We start from the raw sequence: 21344 nt of genomic DNA on the forward strand, positions 1-21344 counted from the left end.
CAAGAACTCAGGGACAGGTGCGTGAGACAGCTGAGCAGAAGAGCTGCTTGAAAGAGTTGGGTCAAAGTATTTTTACATAACGGCATGTCATCACCAAAGGCTGAGATAGGCTGGGCGTGGTAATCCCAGTGTTTGGGAGCCTGAGATAGGAGATCACAGGTTCGAGGACAGCCTGGTTAACTTAGTGAGGCCCTCCGCAACTTAATGAGAACCTGCTTCAAAATAAACAAATATATAAATAGATAAATAAAATAGGGCTGGAGGTGTAGCTCAGAGGTAGAATGTCCCTGTGTTCAGTCCCCTGTAATACACACACACACACACACACACACACACACACACACACACACAGACATGCACACGCAAACAGAGGCATTTGTGAAGGGTTTATTTATATAAAAAGATTATACAAGGCCGGGCGTGGTGGCGCACGCTTGTAATCCCCACGCTTGGGAGGCAGAGACAGGAGGATCGCGCAGGTTCGAAGCCAGCCGCGCGCGCTGGCTTAGGAGACCCTGTTTCCAAATAAAAAAGTATAAAAAATAGGTCTGGGAGTGTAGCCCGGAGGTAGAAGGGCTTCCAGGAACCCTAGTACCACCAAAAAAATAAAAATAAAAAAATAAAAAGATTATACAGCCGGGCATAGTGGTGCATGCTTGTAATCCCAGCATTCGGGAGGCAGAGAATGGAAGATTGTGGTTCACAGACAGCCTCAGCAGCTGCTTAGTGAAGCCCTTTGCAACTCAGTGAGACCCTGTTTCAAAATAAAGAATAAAAAATAGGGCTGGGGTTGTAGCCTGGAGGTAGAATGCCCCTGGTTCCCATCCCTAGTACTGCGAAAACAAAAACAAAACAAACAAAACAAAAAAACCATACAGAATTCTCAAGCATATTCTATGATTTCATCAAAATCTGAGCCTGAGTTGTGTGTCCACACATGTATCTGCAAACAATAGTGTTAGCAGTGATCGCAATGAATGGGGTAAATCCACCCATCAAGAGATTTTGCAGCTGGGGGTGGTGGCTCACATCTGTAATCCCAGTTACTTGTGAAGCTGAAGCAGGATGATCACAAATTCCAGGATAGCTTGGCAATTTAGTGAGAGCCTGTCTCAAAATAAAAAAATTAAAAAGGCTGAGGGCAAGCCGGGTATAGTGGTGTACACCTGTCATCCCAATACTTGGGAGGCTAAGACAAGAGGATCACAGGTTCAAGGCCAGCCTCAGCTACTTAGTGAGGCTCTGTTTCAAAATAAAAAATTAGGGACTGGGGTGTAGCTCAGGGGTAGAATTCCTCTGGGTCCAATCCCCAGTAGCTCAGTGGTGTAGTGCTTAGCTAGCATGTGCAAGGCCCTGGGTTCAATCCCCAGTACTGGGGTGGGGGGGAGATTTCCCAGACTTCACTAAAAAAATAGAAGAAAAAAAAAAATCAAACCAGCAATGTACTGTCTACAAACCACCCACCCTAAGTGACAGAGAAGTCTATTAGCTTTAAAACAAAAAGCAAGCCGGGCGTGGTGGCGCATGCTTGTAATCCCCGCGCTTGGGAGGCGGGGACAGGAGGTTCTCGCAGGTTCAAAGCCAGCCGCGCTGGCTTAAGAGACCCTGTTTCCAAATAAAAAAACATAAAATAGGTCTGGGAGTGTAGCCCGGAGGTAGAAGGATTTCCAGGAACCCCAGTACCACCACCAAAAACAAACAAAACAAAACAAACAAACAAAAAGCAAACTGAATACCAGATATTTTACAGTGATGAGAAAAATTCCATTCACAATCAAAATTTATCAGATTAGCTGTTAAAACAAACCAAACAACATGACAATACTAGAATCATTTACTGTCCTTGTCTTAAAAACAGACAGATAGTGCAGACCAAATAAGAGGGGAAGAGAGGGCAACAAGGAAAACCAATAGCTTTGAATAGTTTACAAGCTCAACTTTACTGATTAGATAAACCTTATACTAATTGATAATAATACATTGTCTTCAAATGTTGGTAGAACATTTACCATGGTCTCTTCCCCACAAAAATCATTCTAAAGTTTATCTGAAAATATAAATGTGCAAGCGGGGCGTGGTGGGCTACGCTGGTAGTCCCAGCTACTCTGGAGGCTGAGGCAGGAGGATCCTTTGAGCCTAGAAGTTCAAGGCCAGCCTGGGCAATTTAGCAAGCCATGGTCATTCAAGGAAAAAAAAAAAACCAGAGCCAGGCGTAGTGGCGCACACTTGTAATCCCAGCATTTGGGAGGCTGGGACGGGAGATTACAGTCGAAGACAGCCTCTGCTCCTTAGTGAGGCCTTTTGCAACTCAGTGAGACCCTGTTTCAAAATAAAGACTAAAAGTAGGGTGGGAGCATAGCTCGGAGGTAGAATGCCCGTGGGTTCCATCCCCAGTAATGCCAAAAATAAAATAAAATAAAATAAAAGGGCTTTAAAAAACGAAATAACAAACCAGATGTGGTGGTGTGTCTCTAATCCCAATATCTGGGAGGCTGAGATATGTGGATTGCAGGCTCAAGACCAGCCTCAGCAATTTAGGAAGAACGTCAGCAACTTTAAAAACCCTGTTTCAAAATAAAAAGACCTGGTGATAAAGCTCAGAGGTAGAGTGCCCCTGAGTTCAGTCTCCAAGCAGTCCCTCCCAAATAATTTTTAAAAGTTTAAGAATGCACAAAAGAGCTAGCTTATAGCGTAACCCCCTCTCCCCCCGATACTGGGGATTGAACTCAGGGGCATTCTACCTCTGAGCTACATTGCCAGTCTTATTTTTTATTCTTTATTTTGAAACAGGATCTCACTGAGTTGCAAAGGGCCTCATTTAGTAGCTGAGAGTGTCCACCAACCACAATTCTCCCATCTCAGCCTCCCAAATGCTGGGATTAGAAGCATGCGCCACCACACCTGTCTTGAATTTGTAGCTTTTTAAGACATATGTGTAGATATGTTTGTATATGTGTAGATGGATATATATAGACATGGCTGCTAGTATCAGTACAATGGAATAGTCCAGCCTTGCACTGTCTAATGTAGCAGTCACAATCTAACAGCAGCTTTGGAGCCCTTGAAACGTGGGCAGTCCGGATAAATTATGCAGTAAGTGTAAAGTACACACCAGATTTCAACCACTTAGTATGAAAACTACCAGAAGCTCTCTCATCAATATTTTTAAGTCCATCACATGCTGAAATGATTGGGTTAAGCAAACTATTATTAAAATTAATTTCCCACTTTTTTATTGTGGCTCTTGGAAAATTTAAATCACATCTGTGACTCACATATTTTTTTTTTTTCTATTGAACAGTGCTAGTCTAGGAACAGGCCCAAATTTCCTATTTTCTGTCTGTTTTCTTTATGAGTTTCTTTTTTTAGTGGAGATTCAGTTTTTCTTCTAGGTCATTACAGATAAAAAGTACTCACCCTTTGGCCCAGATGCTACAAGCTTCTCCTGGCATTATTCATGTTTTTAAAGTTTTAATCTTTCACCTAAGCAAAGTCGTTGATCCCTCCTTTATTGGCATTTTTTTTCTTTTGCCACTCTCATATTTCAGAGTCGGGCTGAACATCTAGCTGTAGGGCACTTATTTTTGGTGGTACTGGGATTCCTGGAAGCCCTTCTACCTCTGGGCTACGCTCCCAGACCTATTTTTACATTTTTATTTGGAAACAGGGTCTCCTAAGCCAGCGCGCGGCTGGCTTCGAACCTGCGCGATCCTCCTGTCTCTGCCTCCCAAGCACGGGGATTACAAGCGTGCGCCACCACACCCGGCTGTGGGGCACTTATTGGTGGTCAGGGACTGAGAAAAGATAAGGCCCGGCTGCTTTAGAGGAGCGCTGGTTAGGAGCACTCTGCCTGGGAACCCAGCACTGCTCCAACTGCAGACCATGCTGAACGTCTCTGTCTTCCATACTCGGGGTCAGTCTGCTCATCTACGAAGGTGCCCCTGCCTCGCGCTGTCACGGGGCACATCTGACACGTTGAACACTGGTGCATAACTCCAGTGACTAATCTAGCTGTAACCTTACGCCTGTGATGGCTGGAATGTCAGTTGATGGATGCTGATCTTGGTAACGGCATAACCCAGTTTGTCCAGGTACAGCAGCAACGCCATATCCCAGCCTCCACTATGGCTGGCCCCAAACACCTGAGGTGAGATCAGGTGCAAGCTCTAGCCTTCTGGTCCAGGCACCCGTGTCTCCCCCTCACCCTGAGGGTACTCTGCAGCACCGGCTTCCTCCCCGAGTCTCTAATTTGCCCTGGATGCCCACAGGTAATCCAAAGGAGGTGTCTGGTATACTTGCCCAGAGGACCTCCATAGATCCATTCTTCCATAAGAACAGAACTCCTGGCAAAATGGCCAAAAGTCAATTTTCCGAACTCTGAAAGTTACTCAAAAGCAACCCAAGAAACATTTATTCAAAGAGAAGCCTTTCGCCGTCTTCCAACTTATTTTTCCTCCCAAATTCTGAGCTACGCTTCATGGAGCCAGCCTCAGAGGACAAGACCCTGAGACCAACAGCCCACGATCCCTTCCCCTGAGGAGCCTGCCACCCTTGCGTCTCGTCCACCCTTGAGTGGAAGCCCATCCACTCTTGTCAGGACCACTTGGGCTTCAGTCTCCATCAGACCCCCACGCTGGCTGAAAATCCCTGAAAGGCCCAATCTGCACCCCAGGCTTTGCAAGCTCTCTCCGCAGGGTTGTCTAAAGGCCCCGTGGACACCCTCCTGCTGCAGCAAGGCTGAGCTGTAGCTGAAAAGCTTAGACCCAGGGGGAAGGTGGCTTGGCCAGTCAGACCGCATCACCCCAAGGGCCCAGGGCCGGCAGCAGTGAGCTGGCCAGGGCCCGCGCTGTATGAGCGCTACACCTCAACCTTAGCGGGTTGGTACATTACCTGATCTTAGAGATGAGGGAAATGCCCTGTTAACCACATAGTTAAGAACCGAGGCTTGCAGGGAAAATAGGCCACTGTAACTCCAGCTCAGGAGCCAGGGAAGCTACAGCCTTTGGGTGGAGCAGAAAACCAAAGAGTATCTGAGGCCTGCTGGGACTGGAAACTCCAGGAGGGGGTGAGAGGAAGGCGCCAGGTAGAGACGGACACTAAGCTACATCCCTGGCCCCCTTTGCTTTTTGAGATAGGGGTGCCTCACTAAGTTGTCCCAGCTGGCCTGGAAGCAGAGAATTTTACAGAATACCTTCTGCCTGAGGAGCCTCAGCTGTCTCAGCTCACCTCAGTTCTCCAGGGTCCGCCGCTGAAACCACCACCCTGGAAGCCTTGAGGAGCCCCACAGCACAGGAAGCAGGGGCACCCCTAGAGAGACGCAGGGAGGGGCCACTTGGGGAGGCAGGGCCTCACTTCAAGACTGGGGCTGCTCTTGTGTCTTTAAGGTCCTTTTTAACAGTACTGGGGATAGAACCCAGGACATTATACCTCCAAACTTTACCCCCCAGCCCTAATTTTTATTCTTTATTGTCTCACTGAGTTGCAAAGGCCTAAGTAGCTGAGGCTGCCCACAAATCGTGATCCTCCTGTCTCAGCCTCCCAAATGCCGGGATTACAAGCGTGCACCACCACGCTCGGCTAATGTATGCTTTTTATATCCTTATCGCCACAGTACTAATGCACAAAGACCAAATGACTGATTCTTACATCAGGCTATTTAGGCCTGGAGTGGGGAAGTCAGAGGAAGCACAGCTGCCACCTGGTGGGGCAAGAAAAAGGGAAAAGGCCAGGCACTTGTGGTCAAAATGTCTTCCCGCGGAGGGCCCCTTGGGCGCGGTCCTGTGAGGCTGATGACTGGCCCTCCAGCCCACCACTCACAACCATGCTCTGCATTCCCTTGGGCGCGGTCCTGTGAGGCTGATGACTGGCCCTCCAGCCCACCACTCACAACCATGCTCTGCATTCCCCACGCCCTCCACATACCTTTTTCACCACTGGGGCAAAAAAAAAAAAGGACTCAACACTGTAGTTTATACAATTCATGATTTATATAAGTTCAAGATACTTAGGCTACTTATTCTTAAATTGCACAATGCTGAAGCCAGTCTAAAATGAATCAAACACACCACTGCATGGTAATTCAATGCATTACTTTTTTTTTTTTTAAACAAATGTGTACAGCAAAAAAAATCCCTAGATGAGTCTATCCCATACAGCCACCCAGTCTGGTGCGCAGGAAAGCCCGGGTGCCCTGGAAAGAGCCCGGTCTGCAGGCGTGCTCTGTGGGATTAACGTCTAGTTACAGGTGAAATGTGTGGAAAAAACCTTGCGTTCCCTTTGTTCTCCAGTGTATCTTGTACAAAATATTACATTTTCTTAAACAGATATTTACAGAATTTGCACAAATAGAAAATGGTTACAAATTACATCCAGGCTTGGCAAGGTAACAGTTCCCCTCCCCACTGACCAGGGCCAGAGGCGTGACAACTGTTCCATATTTACATCTGCATTAAAAAAGTCTGGGTTCCTAGAGACCTAGAGAAGTATATAAAAACGGTTCAACACCACCAACTCATTTACGTGAGCCGTACAGGGAATCGATACCAACTAGTCAGTTCACTTCCGGCTCCCTGAAGAAACACTGGGAAGTTGAAGAAACCCTCTCCAGCGCGCTGTACATGCCCTGTGGCCAGCCTGCCAGGCTGCGGGTTCGTAGGGGAGAAGGGAGAGGGAGGAGGAGAGGAATGGGCTGGAGGGGGATAGGTCAACCTGGTTGAGACCACTTTTCTTTTTTGTTAAACAGCTTAGAATAAGGTTAAACCAGTGGGCTTGTGAAATGCCATTCTATGGCTCTGAAGAGAACCCACAATTCTGTCCTTTTTTCCTCGGGGAGGAAACACCCTCTCAATAGGACCTACAGAACGGGGGGAAAGAGGACTTGAGAGGACGATGTTTTTTACTCTGATGTTAAATCTTTGCCATGAGTGCCAAGCCCAATTTCAACAGTGCAAAAAAGACTCAAGAGGAGGCTCTGGGGCCAGGGTCAGAGGTTCGAGTAGTAGCTGTCTACCCACTGCGCGAGGCCTCGCTCCACCAGTGACCGGTTTATCAGCACCACCTGGAAAACAAAGTTCCCTTGAGAGCTCGGCCCATGGCTGCGGGCCACCTCTAGCCAGCCTGTTCTCCCTCCCAAGCCCCGGTCGCCAGCCAGGCACCAGTGTGCGTGCAAGGGCCCAACTCTGGACCGAATGTTGTTGCTACTGTGGTATGAGGACAGGCTTTCCAAAATGCCCAAGTAGCAGAGCCTGTCAGGAGGGTAGGAAAACCCAGTGGACAGAAGGCTCTGCAAGGCCTAGAGCAGGGTCCCCACCTTGGCTCTAGTGACGGGTGGGCTGGACAGGTCCATCCTGCAAGGGGCTATTCTGGGCACGGTAGGGTACAAGCAGCACCCTTGACCTCTACCCACCAGATACAGCTAACCAACCCTCATCCATGGCACCCGTGTCCCCTGGGCGGTGCTGCTTTAGTTACATCCTCCGGTCAGGAGGAGGCGGTGTCAGAACCAGCTCCAGTTGACCCACAACTGCTGGCGACGAACCGACCAGGGGCAGGACTCACTTCATCTCCGACCACACTCCACAGCTGAATCAGAGGAAGGCCAGTGGGGCTGTAACTTGTCACCTAAAGGGCAAAGGGGAGGAGACAGGTTGTGAAGCCACTCCACGTACCTACTTTTATTTTTTGTGGTGCTGAGGATGGAACCCAAGGCCCTGGTGCACACGAGGCAAGTGCTCTACCACTGAACTACATTCCCAGCCCTTTTATTTTTTGTGTTTTGAGACAGGGTTTTGCTAAGTTGTTGCAATGGCTGGTCTCAAGCTCAGGATCCTCCTGTGTCAGCCAGCCCCCCCGTGGCTGGGATGACAAGCGCGCACCATATGCCCAGCCCCATGCAAGTCTTTTTAAAGCGTGGTCACCCAAGGCCCACGCCATGGGAAGGACGGGATTTAAAGGTCAGCTCCCGAGAGGCCCAGACACTTGACCGAGCGAGGCAGGAGGCCCCAGCTCGCAGCCCGCACCCACCTGGGCGAGCAGCGCTGTGTTTCCCGTCATCTCGCTCATCGCGGCATCTGCTTCGGGTGAAAAGTGGTCGTCATCTTTAGAGGGAGAAGGAAAAGGGCATTTAGATGCTCACCGAGGCAAAGCACTCGTATCACCTGCACAACGTTCACTGTATCCGGGGCAGGAGGCTCCGGACGCCGCAGGGACTTGAGAACCGCACTGGGTAGAGCCACGGAGGCCAGGCAGAGCCCAGGCCTCCACGTGCCTCAAGGGTAAACACTGAGTCCCTGATGCAGCCCAGGCTCCGCCTATCACAGAGATACCAAGCCCACACGCCTGGGGACCAATCGTGCCGAGCATGCACGTATGCTCTTCACCAGATCAGCAACACCCTACAAAAAAGGTGTTAGGCCTGTTCTACAGATGAGAACACTGGGGTGCCACTGGGATTCAAATCCAGGCAGGCGGCCTACTATGGGCGGTCCCTCCAAAGGGGGCAGGGTACTGGGGCGGCATTCTGCTCTGCTGGGTTATGAAGTCACAAGGAAGAAACCGCCCCAGGCAGGAAGGAGCCATATTTATAAAGGTGTGGGAAGGTCTGATGATGAAGGAGAGAGCATTTCAGCAGGTCTAGACAAACTGCTTAGATGTACAAAAATGGAGGAAAGTCGGGCAACAGTAAGGAAGAAACACAAAAGACCCTGCCCAGTGTCTTATCTGATGACTCCAGCTAGACCGTAGTGTTTCTAAAGTGTTTGGGTTGCTTCAGACGAGCAAGAACAGGACTGAAGGAGAAGACCTGGGGAGGGCGATGAGATGAGCAGCTATTACCTACGGCTGTCAATAGCTGCTACCTGACCACATTCTGCACACCGTATCTCACAGCCACCCTGAAAGGTAGGTACATCCCCATTTCCCGGAGAGGAAAACGGGGGCTAGGTAATGACAGCTCTCTGGCAACGCCTGCAGTCTCAGACTCCAGAAAGGGGCATGTTAGCACAGTCCCAGTGTCCCTAAGGAGCTCTGACCCCACTGAGCAGAGCCGCTGACCCAGTACCCACCCTCTCTGGGTCGAGACCATTCTGGAAGGGGCTGTGCTGGAAGCCTCTCAACGCTAGTGCGCTAAATCTAGAAAAGCGGCCCCAAAGAATGGCGCAGCAAAGACAGCTTCACCTGGGAGGTCGTTAGAGATGCAAGTTCTCAGGCCTCACCCACACCCTTCCCTTGGACCAGGGGCTCTGAGGGTGGCAGTAACTGTGTTTACCTACGCCCTCCAGGTGAGAACAGGGCTAAGAAAGACCTCTGCTCAGCAAAGGCCCACCCGCCCCGGCCAGAGGCTCCACCTGTACCTGACAGGGGCATCACACTGTCCAGAAGGACTTCTGCTCCCTGGAACGGCAGGGTCACAAAGTCTGACCTAGAGAGGCAAGAGAGGGACAAGGTGATGTGGACTTGAAATCTGACTCCACCGCCAGCCAATCTTCCCATTTACCTTTTGCTTCGCAAAGTGACACCCACAACCCAGGAGACATGGAGGCCACAGCTCAGAGCACACCTGAGTGCAAGCAGCGAGCCGTGCTGCGAGCTGACCTCGGGGGACTTCTTGCATCAAACCCAACAGGAGCCTGTCTCGCTTCTGAGTTCTGACACCTGGGGGATTCTTCCACAGGACAGGCCTTCTGGCTCAGTCATGCTTGTTTATATCTGACTCCGGTAGAACACCGCAGGCAGCAGGAGGGCACACCCACGCCGCACCTCACAGCGAGCAGGGCCTGTGCGTCTCCACTCACCGAATTTGCCGGAGCACGTCTACGTTCACCCTCTTGTATCCGCCATAGTCCACATAGCGGATCTCCACCTCGTTGGTCTCCTCGTAGGAGGCCACCACCTGGGCTCGCCACCAGGCCCCGTCCGCACCGGGGGCAGCGCAGATGACTGTGACTGCAGGGCGGAGAGAGGAGTGTGTGGACACGCCCGGCCCGGGGAGGGCACGAGGGCCGGCCGTCACCGCTACTCGCCTCCCCGTGTTACTTCAGAGGGCTGCACCTCCATGGACAGGGACAGGGATGAGTCCCCAACGAAAGCTTCCTCGGCGCCCAGGATGAGCCGAGGTAAGACCCGAGACGTGGGGAATTCAGCCTAGCCTGTGTGACATCCCCCAAGCTATCCAGACACAAAAGCACACAATGGAGATCATTATTCTGAAGTTTCCTGAGGCCTGGAATGGAAGCATTAACCTGAATAAGCCAAGTGAAATACAAAACTAAAAAGCGTTGGGGGCCAGGGCTTGCCCTGCATTCTTAAGGAAAAGTCCCGGAACCAGGAACCTCCCAGTGCAGCAGACCTCAGTGGTTCCTGGGTCTGTCCCAGCCCACCTCCTCTCAGATGGGGAGGCCTGGGCAGAAGAGGGGCTCCTGCCAGCTGGGCGTGGTGACGCACACTTATAATCCCAGCATTCAGGAGGCTGAGACAGGAGGATCGTGGCTTGCAGCCAGCCTCAGCTACTTAGTAATGCCCTCTGCAATTCAGTGAGACCCTGTTTCAAAATAAAGAATAAAAAATCAAGCTGGGGGGTGTAGCTTGGAGGAAGAATGCACTGGGTTCCATCCCCAGTGCTGCAAAAGAAAAAGAAAAAATGAAGTACACCTACCTACACCCACATCACCTATCCTCGGCCCCGGGAGGAGCCGAGAGCAACTGGGCAGCCAACAAGGCCACGCTCCAGGGGCAGCAAGCCCTCCCCAGACAGCAGGGGCAGGTGGAGCCATGAGGCAAGGGCCACCCAGTGGTGCCCCTAGAAATGCCCCAGGCCAGCAGGATGACCTGGGTCACAGGGCTGATTATACCGGGTCTGCTCCCTTTTAAAGAGAGCCCCCTAATCCTCCAGGAGAAAAAGGTACCAGTAGTACAGATAACTTCAAAGCTTTTTCTGGTGACCCAAAGCCCATCAGGAAACCCCAGGTTAGGAGTCTTTGAAGGGTGGGAGGAGTGTTCTGACATTTGATCCCAGCTGATAAAAACAACAGAGGCAACACTGGGGAGGTCAGTTTGGAGCCCAGCTGCTCAGGGGTTACCAGAGCAATCACTATCACAGAGGCTCGGAAGATGACCTCACTGCAGGACTGGCTGGACTGTAACCAGTGTTGGCAGGAAGTGGTTTACTCACAACACACTCTGTCCAACCCACTTCTTGAAACAAGTAGCATCTACCCTATATAACAGATACAAATAGTGGGACTTTGTAGCAGATACAAAGTAGCAGGATATTTCTGAATCCTGTGCCAAAACTCTACCAGTCCCACTGCCTTTTCAGCCTATGGAAACATGAGCTTGGCCTAGCCAGGAAGCTTAGCCAAATGGTACACCATGACAGTGGCAGGAACTCAAGAATGGTGTTCCATGAAGGATCCTAGAAGAGCTCCTTTCTGGGTCAAGACCAAAGAAAAAACAAGTAACCCTCAGGGCTGTTCTCCCTGGTCCGGCCAGAGCCTAGGAACCCCTACTCCCATCCCCTGTGCCCACCCACCCAGAGCAGCACTTACTCTCCACCGGGGTGGGCAAGGTGGGGATTCCAGGCTGAGAGTAGCAAAGGTACATCTGCTGGTCCAGGCTGCGCAGCGCGTGGAAGGTGGGGTGTGTGTGCTGCTGCACAAACAGGTGCCCGGCGTTGACCTGGTTGACCACGATTACCTCCACGGTGATGCCGTCGGGCAGCATGAGCTATCGAGGGGAAGAGGCAGAGACACTGCATCAATCCTTCTCATGTTTAGGATAAGCCCCAAGGTCCCAAGGCAAGTCTCTGAATTGGCACATCTTTGAAAAGGGCACAGCAATCCCAAACAACAAGGCACCCCAGGTGACAGAGCTCAGGAACTACTTCAGGGGCTGCAGCTCTAGTCCTGCAATACCACAAGTAGCCATTAGGGGCAGCCTCACCTAAAAGGTGGGCGGCCAGGAGCCAGCTGTGGAGGTAGTGTTGGGATTCATGCCTGGTAGGGTCCACTCCCCAGACCTTCTCCTCTCTTTTTCCTTTCTTTTTTTTTTGGGGGGGGGTGCTGGGGATTGACCCCAGAGGCACTCAACCTCACCCAGCCCTCCTCCCCCCCTTTTTTTTGAATCAGGGTCTCACTAACTTGCCTTGAACCTGTGATCCTTCTGACTCCACCTCCCAAGGACTGGGATTTCAGGTGTGTACCACTGTACCTGCCTGGCTACCTTCTACCTCTTTTGATGAGTCTGTAACACCCAGAGAAGGCAACACAGGAAGGAGCGGCCACCGAGAACAAGGTGTCCAAGAGTAAGAAGCGGGCAGTCCTCAAGCTCTTCGACCACCTCTTGGGCCTGCAGCTGACCCTGGCCTACAGCCTTCTGAACAGCGAACAGCAGCCCCAGGGCAGGCCCACTGTCAATGCCTGCCAGAGTCTGTGTCCTGTGTCTTCTCTGTGCCTTCCCCTCGCCCCCAGTCCTGCTCTTCTTGTCTCCAGGCTTTCTCACTTGGGCCTTGGTCTGTAGGTGCTCGGCAGCCAGGCCCCACGTGCACGGTGCTGCAGAGGCCACGTGGTCTTAGCTTTGTGGTCAGGCGCTGGCTTTCCAGATGCCAAGCTATGGCAGCAGACAGGGCTCTGGACAGGGCCGGGCGTCTCACCTGCAGGCCTGCTGCCCCAGGGAGAAGAGCTTCGCTGGCTAAGAGTCTTGGCCTCCATGGGCCTGCCCCAGCCCTGCTCACCCTGGAATCTCTCCTAGTCCCGCTGAACCAGGAGGAATACAAGGGAGAAGCCATCCACACAAACCTCTCTTTTATTTAAGAAGAGAGTCTAAAGCCAAGCCTCCTGGAAAAAACTCAACAATTCAGGAGGAAAGCATGCAGTGCGGGCAGTCTACGCCCAAACACCCACAGAAGAAAGCAGCACCTATTCCTCCCCCCACGCAGAAGGGTGTCCAGTTGGATGCCACCATCCTCGACAGAACCCAAGGGGCAACTCTCAGGCGGCAGCACGTTCAGCCCATCTGTGTGAAATGCGGTGACTAGCCTTCGGCCCAGAGAACTCTGCACATCTACTCCCAGTGGGAAGAGGCCAGACTGGGCCAGCCTACCGTGCTGCAGGATACAAGTAACAGGTCCCACGAGACCCTAAAACACCCGAGAAGTCAGCTCCCACCAACATGCCCTCAGGGCTTCCTGGAGGAAACTCTGTACTTATAGATTTAGAATCTAGGTAGTTCCTAGGGAGAGGGAAGGGGACAGGACTCCTTGGCCAGGGCCACTACTTAACCTAAAGAAAAGGAACAGAATGGCCCATCACAAGCCCGGTCCAAGGCAGAGCTCCCAGGCCTCAGGTGCTGGGTGGTGACCCTGGACACAGCACCAGCTTTCAGAAGCCCAACCGCTCTGGACACACCCCTCTCCTGGTTGAACTCTTTGCCTTCTGGGGCAAATGCCTTAAAACATACAACAGTTTTTCCCAGGTGGCAGAGCCAGGGAGCACAGTCCTCCCGTGTGGGACTGAGAGGCGCTGGCTTCTTGCCAGCACTGTGCTCCGTCCCCAGAGAGCACAGTGGTAGCAGAACTGGCCGGGAAGCCAGAGGCGAGAGGGCTGGGCAGTAATCTGCTTGTGGCCTTCTTGGTCCACAGCCTGGGGAGTTTCTCACTTGGGTAGGCTTGGGTTAGGAGCATGAAAAGTCCTGATCACTCAGAAGTGTGCTTACCCAGGACGTCATTGGTAGAGAAGGCAGTGCCAGCGAAGGCAGTGGGGGAGCGTAGATATTGGTGAGGTTCAGCTCCTTAAACTTCTTCCCAATCAAGTTCAGAGCTTTGTCTACATGATGCTGAGAGCCTAAAAGAGGGAGAACAGGACACACAAGCTCTACAGGTAAGAGAAAAGTCACAGCAAAAGCAAACCCACCCACGCATCATCCCACTGCACAGGACATCTCCTAGAGCTCAGGGGCACCTTTAAGGTGCCAAAATGCTAAGATTGGTCCAGGAAGAAAGTCATCTAAATCCATTCACCTTTCAGGCGCTACCTCTGCTATTCTGACCCATGCTTTGAACGCAAGGGGAGGCTGATGGGTGGGAAAGGCCTGGCCCGCTCTGACCAGAGGACACTCCTGCTCTGCGAGGGAGCCCTGGGTGGTGGCACTACGAACCCAGGACCCCTGCCCATGCTCACCAAGCGCCTGTGCCTCTCCTGCCTCCAGATCTGGCGGGGAGAGACCCGCGTCTCCTTCAAGCCCCGAAGTGGGGAAGGAGTCCGAAGGGAGGAAACCAGTGCTCCCTCTCCCTGGGATGAGAAGCCATTTCCAATTGGAGACTAGGATTCCAAAAGGATGGCAGCTGGGATGGATGCTTCCACTTCAGATAAGAGAAAGGAGCACAGGGCAGCCGCCGGCACTGACCTTCTATGTGGCAGATCTGGATGTTCTGGGTGTAAGGCAGGGTCGAGATGTAGATCTTGGCACCAGACGTTTGCTTCAGAAAACTCACATACCGCCCCTGCTTGCCGATGAGCCGGCCAACTAAGTGCTGCCAGGCAGAGAAAGGGAGAAGAAAGAGTCAACAGGAAACCAATTCTCTACATCCCAAAGACCTACTCTTGTTCTATACAAGGTCAAGCTCAAACATATTCACTGCTACTCTGTCAGCATTTATTTGCCAGGACAGTTCTAAGCACTTAAGAGTCACTCCTCGTACCTGTGAACAGATAACTTTATCACCATTTTACAGATGAGGAAACAGGCACAGAGAGAAGGAACCCACCGAGGTCACAGACTGCTCTGGAGCTCAACGAAGCAGTCTGGCTGCAGGGCCCAGAAGTTCCCATTTCAACCTAACAATGTGGCCCAGACCCAGAGCTATGAAGGCAGTGCCCCCTCCTCCAAACACATGCCACGAGCAGTTGTCATGGTTCAAGTCTCCTCGGATCCAAAGATAAAGTCTGCAAGTAAAGGCCTAGGAACACGTGGGTTCCTGCTGCCAAGGGAGAGCACGCTGGAGCCCTCAGCACACGGCACGCAAAAGCGCCCAGTGCACCAGAGTTCGAGGCAAGCAGGAGGAACCAAACTTAGCCATGATGTAAGACAAGCCTTGAAATTATCCTGAATGACCCCACCCCGACAGGGTGGCGAGGGGCGCTGTCCCTCCTCACCCAGAACCTGCCTCAGCAATCCCACTCTTCTGATTCCAGAGAGGCGGGCAGCAAGGTCCCCGGGGAAGGACACCACCAGAGCCGGCAGCCCAGGGTCACACCCAGCGAGGTCTCCGCCTCGGCACACAGCCAAATGCCCTGGCAGAAAGTTGTCTGCCAATTATTCCTGAGCCCCAGAGATAAACATAAAGATCAAGCTAATAAGTTGTTAAGTTGTAACAGCAAAAGGTTAGAAACCACTGGTGCACTCAGGAACCGGGGACTAGTGAAGTAAACGGACTTTCATACAATGAATAGTGAAGTTAAAATGACATTTTCAAAGAATAACACAGGACGATTAAGTTGTTAAATATTTAAAAGTATTAATTAAAGTGACACAATCTCAGTTTTGTTTAAAAACCACAGGGTGTGAGACAAGAAAGAAATAAACGTCTACACAGTCACTCTCGAGGGTAGGATTAAAGCTGGCTTTTATTTTCTTCATACATTTCTATACTCATCGAGCTCTCTAAACTGTGGGTTTATGCTCTGCTCAATTATAAAATGCACTTTACACTGGAGAGCTAGAGTGGAGCACAGGCGAGGGGTTCAGCTGCCCCAGCCTGCAGTGGGGCTTCTGCTAGTTCTGCAGACAGATTCCAGCCCCGGCACACATGAGGAGCCGGGATGGGGCAGGGCTGGCATGCGCAGGCCTGTGCCTTACAGATCGAGGAAGATGCTCCTGAAGGCACTGGAGGAACCCCACCTTCAGCGAGCCCTCAGAACCCTGGCATGGCATCCCCTCCCCTCTGTCCCGGGCCTCTCCAAGTCCCACAGAACTCAGCCTGCGGGGATGCCGCCACCTACCTTTGGCACCTCGATCTCCCAGATGATGAGGTCGACCTTCTTGGGGTTGGAGCTTGCCTGGGCATTTTGGGAACTATCGGACTTTGTGAGGCTGCAACCGCTATCCATGGAATCCATGCTATTCCCGTCAGAACCTGCAGGGGAGGAAGTAGCATGCACACAGGCACAGGCCCCAGCTCAGAGCCTTCAATATCCAGAACTCCCCAAATCACGTTACTGGGAGCCTCCGACCCCGCAGCTTGGCAGGTGACTAGTCTAGAAGGCACAGAAAAACCCCAATGAAAGGAGGCCTGGGGTATCAATACACCTAATTTTAGCCTGTCACTCATAGCCCCACTTGCTTATTTGGCAGCCACGCTGGACACAGCTGCTGGCGCAGAGGCACAAATGGTGAGCTGGGGAGAGACAGGACTCCAGGCCCGGGGAGGGGTGGCCCCACGGGTCCACGTGGTCCTAGGAGCTCTGGACTGCCTAGTCACAGCTACCCTGCCAGCCTTCCAAGTGTCCAAGCCCTGCAGATCATGGGTCTCTAGTCCCTCAGGCCTCAGGCCTGGACTCCCAGGTGGGGGCCATCAGGTAAGCAGACCAAAACAGTCCTCACTTTACCCCCTCTCATCCCCAGTCTGCGTCCTGGTTGTTACACTGCCAGATGCAGACAAAGGAAGCAGGGCCTTCTTCCCCTCTGCTGGGACCTTTCTTGTGCAACTCACAACACTGGGCTCAACCCTCCCCTGACCAAAAGACCAAGATAAAGCTCATTCCTAAGAGCGAGTGGGAAGAGGGACTTGGGCACCAGCTTGAGCTGCTGTCTTGCTCAAGACATGGCAAAGGGACCATCAGAGAAAACCAGGGGTCCAGCCAGCTTTAGAGAAGTGGCTCTAGTTACACACGGGCAACTTAATAGCTAGTAATAGATCACTCCTGAGAGTATTAATTTGGTTATTTCCACTAGGGTTTCACAAATCCTGGGCAGAATCCTTTGCCAAACAACCCATGTACTATCTAGATGCAAAGGACTGAGACTAAAAAAGATTCTATTTCCAACTAAGGAAGAGTCACCTCTGAGCTCCTCCCTCAATACCAGGGGCTCAGAATAGGCTTTTTGCAGGGAAAACCACCCCTTCTAGAAGCTGCTTGGTCAGCCTGCTGGGAGAAAAATGGGATTCACAGGGGCTCCACTCATATACAGCCTCTGTCCCACTGGTACTCGGGAGTGGCTCAACCACACCAGCCCTTCAGCAAGCTGCATTCAAAAGCTGGCTTCCAGGTCCCTCAGCCAGGCAATCTCGGCATCTTTCTTTGGTTCAACTAACTTCCTTCCTTCCTTCCTTCCTTTCTTTTCTTTTCTTTTCTTTGCAGGTCTGGGGATGGAATCCAGGGGCATTCGACCTCCAAGCTATACCCCCTGCCTTATTTTTTATTTTTATTCTGTGTGTGTGTGTGTGTGTGTGTGTGTGTGTGTGTGGTACTGTAGGTGGAACCCAGGGGCTTTTCTACACCCGGGCTATACTCCCAGACCTATTTTATACTTTATTTGGAAACAGGGTCTCACTAAGTCGCAGAGGGCCTAAGTAGATGAGGCTGTCCTTGAACCATGATCCTCCTGTCTCAGCCTCCCAAATGCTGGGATACAAGAGTGCACCACCACGCCTGGCCCTTGCTTCAACTTTCTCATACTTAAAGCAGGGCTAACATGAGACCAGTAGCCTGGTGCTCGGCACCACTGAACAAGTGCTCCATGAACGTCTCCAGGCTTATACTAATTCGCTATCCCCAAACCTTCCTGCCCATCACCACAGTTCAGTTACAGTAAAGCTAAGCTCAGCTCAGAAGCCCTCAACAGTGCTGAGTAGCTACTCCCATCAACCTAGAGCAGACATGACAAGACTGATGGGCTGCTCAATTAAGCTGAGAGCAGCAGGCAAAGGCAAACTCCTTTATTTTTAGGTGTGTGTGTGTGTGTGTGTGTGTGTGCGCGCGCGCGTGCGCGCGCGCTACTGGAGGTGGAACCCAGGGGCTTTTCTACCTCCGGGCAATACTCCCAGACCTATTTTGTACTTTATTTGGAAACAGGGTCTCACTAAGTTGCCTAGAGTCTCACTAAGTAGCTGAGGCTGGCTTCGAACCTTTGTGATCTTCCTGTCTCAGCATCCCAAGCACTGGGGATTACAAGTGTACACAACCGTGCCTGGCTTCCTTTATTCTTTAAAAAACAAACAAACAAAAAACCCTCCTTTTCAAACCCATGTTAAGATGCAATTTTTTTTTTTTTTTCTTTTTGTGGTACTGGGGTTCCTGGAAGCCCTTCTATCTCCGGACTACACTCCCAGACCTATTTTTACATTTTTATTTGGAAACAGGGTCTCCTAAGCCAGCGCACGCGCGGCTGGCTTCGAACCTGCGCGATCCTCCTGTCTCTGCCTCCCAAGCGCGGGGATTAAAAGCGTGCGCCACCACGCCTGGCAAGATGCAATTTTTTTAAAAAAGCATCTTAACATTCCTGGCATTAGGATGTATCTTAGAGTATCTGGCCTTGCATAATTGACAATTTTTTTTTCCTTTGAAAGGTACATTAAGACAATAGCAGTCTCAGTCAACAGCATCTTCAGGTGACAAAATGCGATATATGCTAACACTCTGGATGGTGCTGAAAGTAATAAAACACCCAAGAAAGATCCCAAGCTTTCCGGATGAAGGGCTCCAGGACAAACAGGTCAGAGAGCCACTCAGGGAAGCTGTAGCGTTCTCTGTGAAATCAATGGAAATACCCCAGGGGGAGCTGCAAAAGCAGGGTCAGGAGCTGCTGCTGACCTGTAAGTTAGCGGTCTGAATTGTCTACGCTGGGGTCAGCACTCGAAAAACCCAGTGGACACTTCGTTACCAAAGTGCCCCTCTTTCCTGGGGTGGAACTGCAGCTGCACAGAAAAAAAATGGCTGAGGCTCTGCGAAGGAATAGGTGACAGCAACACTGAGGACAGCTCGAGCCTCCCCAGGACTCAGAGCTGCGGCCGCTCTTGGGGCACTTACCCTGTAAGAACTTCTGGAGAAGGAAAGCAAGTGAAGACACGGAACAAGCACATGATTAAAAGAAAGCCAACCATTAGAAAACCCTCACCCATGCTGGACACTGGGGGTAAACTAAAGTGGCCTCCCATGGAAAGCCCCCTCTCAGTGCCCTCAGAGGCGCTGACACTCATCAGGGGGCTGACTCTGACCTGATTTTGTCTCTATTTTTGGTGGTACTAGGGATTAAACTCAGGGGCATTCTACCTCTGAGCTACACCCCAGCCCTATTTTTCTAAACAGTGCCTCACTAAATTGCTGAGGTTGGCATTGAACCTGTGACCCTGCTCTCTTAGCCTTCCAAATTCTGGGATTGCAGGGGTGTGCCAACACGCCCGGCTTGAACAGCTTCCTTCAGAAGGGCTGGGAAGGCTCCCTTGGCCGGTGAACTAAGTGATGGCTCTATGGCTTTGGGGTCTCAGGGCGGCCTGACTTCCCAGGTAGCACCAGCTCCCTGCCAGGCCCAACTCTCTGCAGACGGGCTGGGACACAGAGTTGAAGAGCCCATTACCTTGCTGCAGAAGTGGCAGAAGGAAGAGGCGGGCAGGTTTTCCCTAACAAATAAAGGGGGAGCCCTCCTGGTCCTCCAGGTTAACACCCAAGACCCTCCTACCTCCCGAGTGATCTGCTTCTGCATCCATGGTCCATCCATCCTCAGCCCCCAAGTCTGACAACTCCTCCTTCAGCACCCCATTACTGAAGGGCACAGTACTGTCTGGCAGTGGTGGAGTGACGACCTTATCCCTGGGGCTTGAGTTGGTCTCTGCGCAAGAGTCTTTGAGCCCTGAAGTGCTGATGGAGTCCAAGCACTGCCCTGAGGAAGCTGCTGAAGGGGTGTTCTGGCTGTTGTCTGACATGCAGGTGTCACAGGCGTTATCTTCTGCCAGAACACTTGCCTCATCTGAGGACTCTCCGAGCAAGGTGGCCGGTGGTGGGCAAGGGGCCAGGGAGATGGGGTGCGCAGAGTTCTTTGGCTTCTTGTCCTTGGTGGGGCTGGACAGAGGGCTGCTCAGGCAGCTCACGTAGGTCTTTGGTGATGGCAGGTCTTCCGCCGGTAGGCCTGGAGAGGGGAGCGCAGTACCCACCGGCCCAGTGGCTGCTTCTGCCGTGTCTCGCTCTGGGGCAGTCTTCTGGCTAACTGGGGCACTGCCCTCCTCCTTTTGCTCTTGGGGCTGACTGGGGGAGCCCTGATCCGTCCTGCCCGCCGTGGTGGCCAGCACTTCTTCCGTCGCCTCCAGGATCACCTGGGAGATTATCTTGAAGGCAGCCTGCTCAATCTGCTCATTCTTCTCCGGGGTCTCTTCTTTGTCTAGCTCTCCTACCAGATCTCTGACCCTGGCATTGTCACCTGCGACCTGGGGGACCAGTGTCTCCTCATTCTTACCCAGCTCTGCGTGAGCCGACTCCACAAAGCCACTTAACAACTTCCCGACTGCGTTCTCTTCCTTCTGCACCGGCCTGAGCACCGGGAGTGGGCCGCCACTTCCCTCCTCTCCCCTGCCTCCCAGGGGGGCCAGGCAGAGCGCCTTGCTGCTCTCCAGTTCTGAGACATGCTCCTGAGACAACAGACCTTCTTCAAGCACATTTTCCCCCAACACTGCATCGCCGGTCCCCTCGGCACCACCTGTCTCTCTTGCCTTCTCTCCAGGGCCGCGCTTCTCTGCAACAGGCACAGCCTGGCCGGGCCAGCCCCTCCCCGGCACCTTACCTAACACAGACTCTCCCTTACACACTTCCACTGCTTCGTGGGGGAAGGGCACATCCTTTGAAGATGGGAGGAGACACTCCAGCGGAATGGACCCAGCTTTGTCACCCACCAGGGCGAGCTCCACCTTTGCGCTGTCGTCCTTGTGTGTCCCTGGTTGAGATCTCGCATCCATGGCACTGGGGAGGCTGCCCGAGGACTCTGATCTGCGCGGAGTCGGATGTGCCCGCAGCAAGGCTGGGGGCTCAGGCTTGCTCACAGCCGACTGCTCCTTTTCTTGTGGCCCTGTGACAGTGGGAGGTGTGGATGGGATGCTGGGGCAGACCTCTTCCTTAGGGAGCGGGTCCTTGATGGTGGGGCCAGCCCTCAATGCCACAGCACAGGCCTCTGCCGGTTCATCACTGCTGCTGACCTGCTCTTTTTTACGTGAGAAGAACCACCACCAGCCGAGGAGCGCCAACATTCCAGGCAACGCCAAGGGGAAGAGTGAACGGAAATGGATTGCCATCCTGGAGGCGTGAAGTAGCTATGCCTGCAGAGGGAGGGAGAAGGAAGGGAGTCATGAGAGCCAGATAAGAGGGTGT

At 52.2% G+C, this 21344-nt stretch overlaps 1 protein-coding gene across 1 annotated transcript; it reads right to left on the reverse strand.

Moving 5' to 3' along the window:
- Positions 1 to 6982: 6982 nt before the first annotated feature.
- On the reverse strand, positions 6983 to 21271 carry AKAP1 (A-kinase anchoring protein 1; the record flags this gene model as incomplete). The annotated part of the gene is made up of 10 exons (XM_080712697.1): positions 19669 to 21271; positions 15993 to 16126; positions 14398 to 14524; positions 13708 to 13835; positions 11544 to 11721; positions 9792 to 9942; positions 9351 to 9418; positions 8023 to 8096; positions 7558 to 7620; positions 6983 to 7057 (listed from the first exon to the last, which is right to left on the reverse strand). Exons 1-10 carry the CDS (start codon positions 21266 to 21268, stop codon positions 6983 to 6985), a joined length of 2598 nt encoding a protein of 865 aa, XP_080568823.1. The 5' UTR covers positions 21269 to 21271.
- Positions 21272 to 21344: the final 73 nt, after the last annotated feature.

The sequence above is a fragment of the Muscardinus avellanarius genome (assembly GCF_963383645.1).
Source record: "Muscardinus avellanarius genome assembly, chromosome: 16".
Lineage (NCBI taxonomy): Eukaryota > Metazoa > Chordata > Mammalia > Rodentia > Gliridae > Muscardinus > Muscardinus avellanarius.